This window comes from Galeopterus variegatus, unplaced genomic scaffold, assembly GCF_000696425.1.
Source record: "Galeopterus variegatus unplaced genomic scaffold, G_variegatus-3.0.2 Scaffold3070, whole genome shotgun sequence".
NCBI classification, from domain to species: Eukaryota; Metazoa; Chordata; class Mammalia; order Dermoptera; family Cynocephalidae; genus Galeopterus; species Galeopterus variegatus.
The window spans coordinates 127,650-128,850 of record NW_007729181.1 but is presented as its reverse complement, the minus strand read 5'-3'; the positions used below and the strand labels follow the sequence as shown (position 1 = coordinate 128,850).

General features: G+C 32.6%; 1 protein-coding gene across 1 annotated transcript in view; it reads right to left on the bottom strand.

The window, feature by feature from the left end:
• The window catches only part of LAMA4 (laminin, alpha 4), a 147,133-nt gene that overhangs the window by 35,386 nt on the left and 110,546 nt on the right, over positions 1-1,201 (bottom strand). Inside the window, exon 21 of the mRNA XM_008583885.1 lies at positions 942-1,111. Coding sequence (XP_008582107.1) covers positions 942-1,111 — 170 coding nt within the window. The remainder of the gene's footprint in view (positions 1-941; positions 1,112-1,201) is intronic.

Here is a 1,201-nt window from a genome sequence, read left to right as displayed (position 1 = left end):
TTTGTTAAAATTTACAATATGATACAGTATCTGTTTAACTTGCAAGAACTGACATCAGGAAAGGTGAAAATGTACCAGACAAATTTCAAAGACAACCTTTGCCAACTGATGAATGAAACTGAAAAATGATACATGCTTTAGTAAGCAGAGCCAATTATACACTTCTTACATTTTTAATTTTTGTGAGGTATCTTGTCCAGTTAAGATAGCCAATAAAAATTAGTATTGAAATAAACTGGACTTAGGACAAGACTTTTGAACCACTGTATCACAAAGAGTTTAACAAGATTTTCAAAAATACTTAAGCATATCTAATTATATGATTCTCACTAACACTACTATTAACAATAATTTTTAGTGAGGGCAAAAGGGTTTCTGTAGCATTAGCAAATGAAAATTAATTTTATTTCATCTTTATTTTAAATATTTGATCTGCTTTTATTTAATATTTTATTTTATCTTTATATAATTTGTCTTTTATTGCTGATTTTAAATGTTTCATAACATATATATCTGTATATAATATATGCATGTCATTTATATATGAGAGTATGTGTGTGTGTACATATATGTATATAAAGTAAGCATGCAAACTTTTCTTTACTGATTAGGGCACATGATTTAGAAAAGTCAGGAGACCAGTGCTAAATTTCTGCACATCTATTGCTCACCTAGATCTTGTACTGATTTTCCTGAAAGTTCCCTTAGTTTATGAAAGGGCATATTTAATATACTTCTAAAAATGTAGTGTGGGGAAATGCATTCGGGGCTGCTTTTATTTATTTCTGTTATCGTTCCCTGAAGAAAAAAAATCCAATTTTGCTTTTTAAACTAGAAATTCAGTTTGATGGCATGACACACTCAACCTGGGAATGTTCCTGGAAATGTGTAGCAGAAAGTAAAGGAAATAAAGGAGAAGTAGGATTTTCATTTTCACTCACTCTGTTGACCATCAGGAGCACAAGTCCATTGTCAGCTGGTGTTCGAACTTCTATGTCAAAGCGAGTCACCTGACCAAACTTCCCTCGCCTTGTGATGTTTCTTACCACTGCATAACTGGAGCCATCGAAGAAGTAACTGGCAGCCCGACTCTGAGTAAAGGCCAGTTTATCTCTAAAACGGAAACAAGGATCATATGAACATTGCAGTTTCTGTTATGCTTTTCAAGTAAGGCCCTTTTAACCCATTCTCCTAACATACT